The 1,376-nt window shown below is 51.6% G+C and overlaps 1 protein-coding gene across 1 annotated transcript in view; it reads left to right on the top strand.

The window, feature by feature from the left end:
• Positions 1-52: 52 nt before the first annotated feature.
• Positions 53-1,376, top strand: part of L2HGDH (L-2-hydroxyglutarate dehydrogenase) — a gene marked incomplete at its 5' end in the record, with an annotated part of 11,496 nt that continues 10,172 nt past the window's right edge. The window contains one exon of the mRNA XM_010187075.1: positions 53-168. Within this exon, the coding sequence (XP_010185377.1) occupies positions 53-168 (116 nt within the window). The remainder of the gene's footprint in view (positions 169-1,376) is intronic.

Below are 1,376 nucleotides of genomic sequence, written 5' to 3'. Positions count from 1 at the left end.
GGGGCAGCCGCGGCTGTCGGGTGAGCTGACGGCCGTGTCTGTCTCCGTGCAGTACTTTCGACGTGGTGGTGGTGGGCGCTGGAATCGTGGGGTTGGCCTCTGCCCGGGAGCTCGTCCGGCGGCACCCCTCGCTCGCCTTCGCCGTGCTGGAGAAGGAGAAGGAGCTAGGTATGGAGTCGGTGTGGTGTCCTCAGCCCTGTGCCTGGGGTCACCTGGTGTCAGAAACCTTTACTGAAGCAAACACTCACCAAAGCCGCAGTATTTTATGAACATACATGTAAAGGGAAGCTCAGTTTTTGGGTGGGAGAGCATCTGCCCTTGTCGCTGAAGAAGGTAATGGATTCTTGCCCCCCGAGAAGAGCATCTTCATTGCTGGACACTGCTGGCTTTGCCCTGCCAGTGGATTTCTTCCTCCCATCACCCAAGGACACATCCTCCAGTGGAGTAGCAGAGCTCTCCTCAGCCTGTGCTTCGCTGCTGGGACTTCAAGATAGGACTTTAAGTTAAACTGCTTTGTTTGAAAGCAGCAGGACCTACTGGCCTGGAGCTCCGGCAGCAGCAGGGATTTTGGGGAATAGGACAAGGAAAGTGAATGACTCGAGCATGGAGCAGTGCAGGTGGCAGAAGGGCAAAGGCAGGTCTGGTTTAGTGCTGCAGAGAGGAGGAGCTGAGAAATGGTGCCAGGACAGCTTTATAGTGCTGTGTGAGGAGAAGAAAGAACAGCAAACAGTGATAGTTGGTGGGTACGGAGGGTTGGGAAGTAAAGCTGCCTAGAAGTGTCTGAGACCTGCTGGTCTGGGCAAAGTCTACACCTGGCAATTAATTGCCAGAACTGTAAACCACAGTTACCCCATGTTTCTGGATATCCCTGTGTGTGCCGTGCAAGGCGCTGTTGTTTGCAGGGCAAGTCAAAGGTAAAGCATAAAACCAGGGCTAACTGTGGAGATGTCACTACTGACCCAGCATTAACCAGTGTAAAATGGTGCAGCTCTCAGTGTTGCCTGCTTACACAGGAGATCTTGAGGCACACTGCATCTGGGCACCTGTGCTGGCTTTGATATAAGAAAAAATGAGCCCTGTTGCTTCCTTGTTTGAAAGCTTTCCTGGCTCACTTATGTACAAGCACAGGGTCATCACAAGAGGTCTTCTCACGCCAAGTGCTTATGCAGGTACGTAGTCACTCAGGGTAGGGAGGAACAACCCCAAGGGGCTAACTCAAAATAAGTTTAAACTCAAACTGAGCGAGCTAACTCACTCAAAATAAGATCTGCAAGCCCTAGCTCTTGCTTTAAACAGCTCCATCAGCCCGGCAATACGTTGTTCTTGCAATGCTCTGTGTATGATAGAAAATGAAATCCGTAACAGTTGTGTGAGTA

The sequence above is a fragment of the Mesitornis unicolor genome, unplaced genomic scaffold (assembly GCF_000695765.1).
Source record: "Mesitornis unicolor isolate BGI_N332 unplaced genomic scaffold, ASM69576v1 scaffold39746, whole genome shotgun sequence".
Lineage (NCBI taxonomy): Eukaryota > Metazoa > Chordata > Aves > Mesitornithiformes > Mesitornithidae > Mesitornis > Mesitornis unicolor.
The sequence above is the reverse complement of the archived record's forward strand: the minus strand, read 5'-3'. Positions and strand labels throughout refer to the sequence as shown.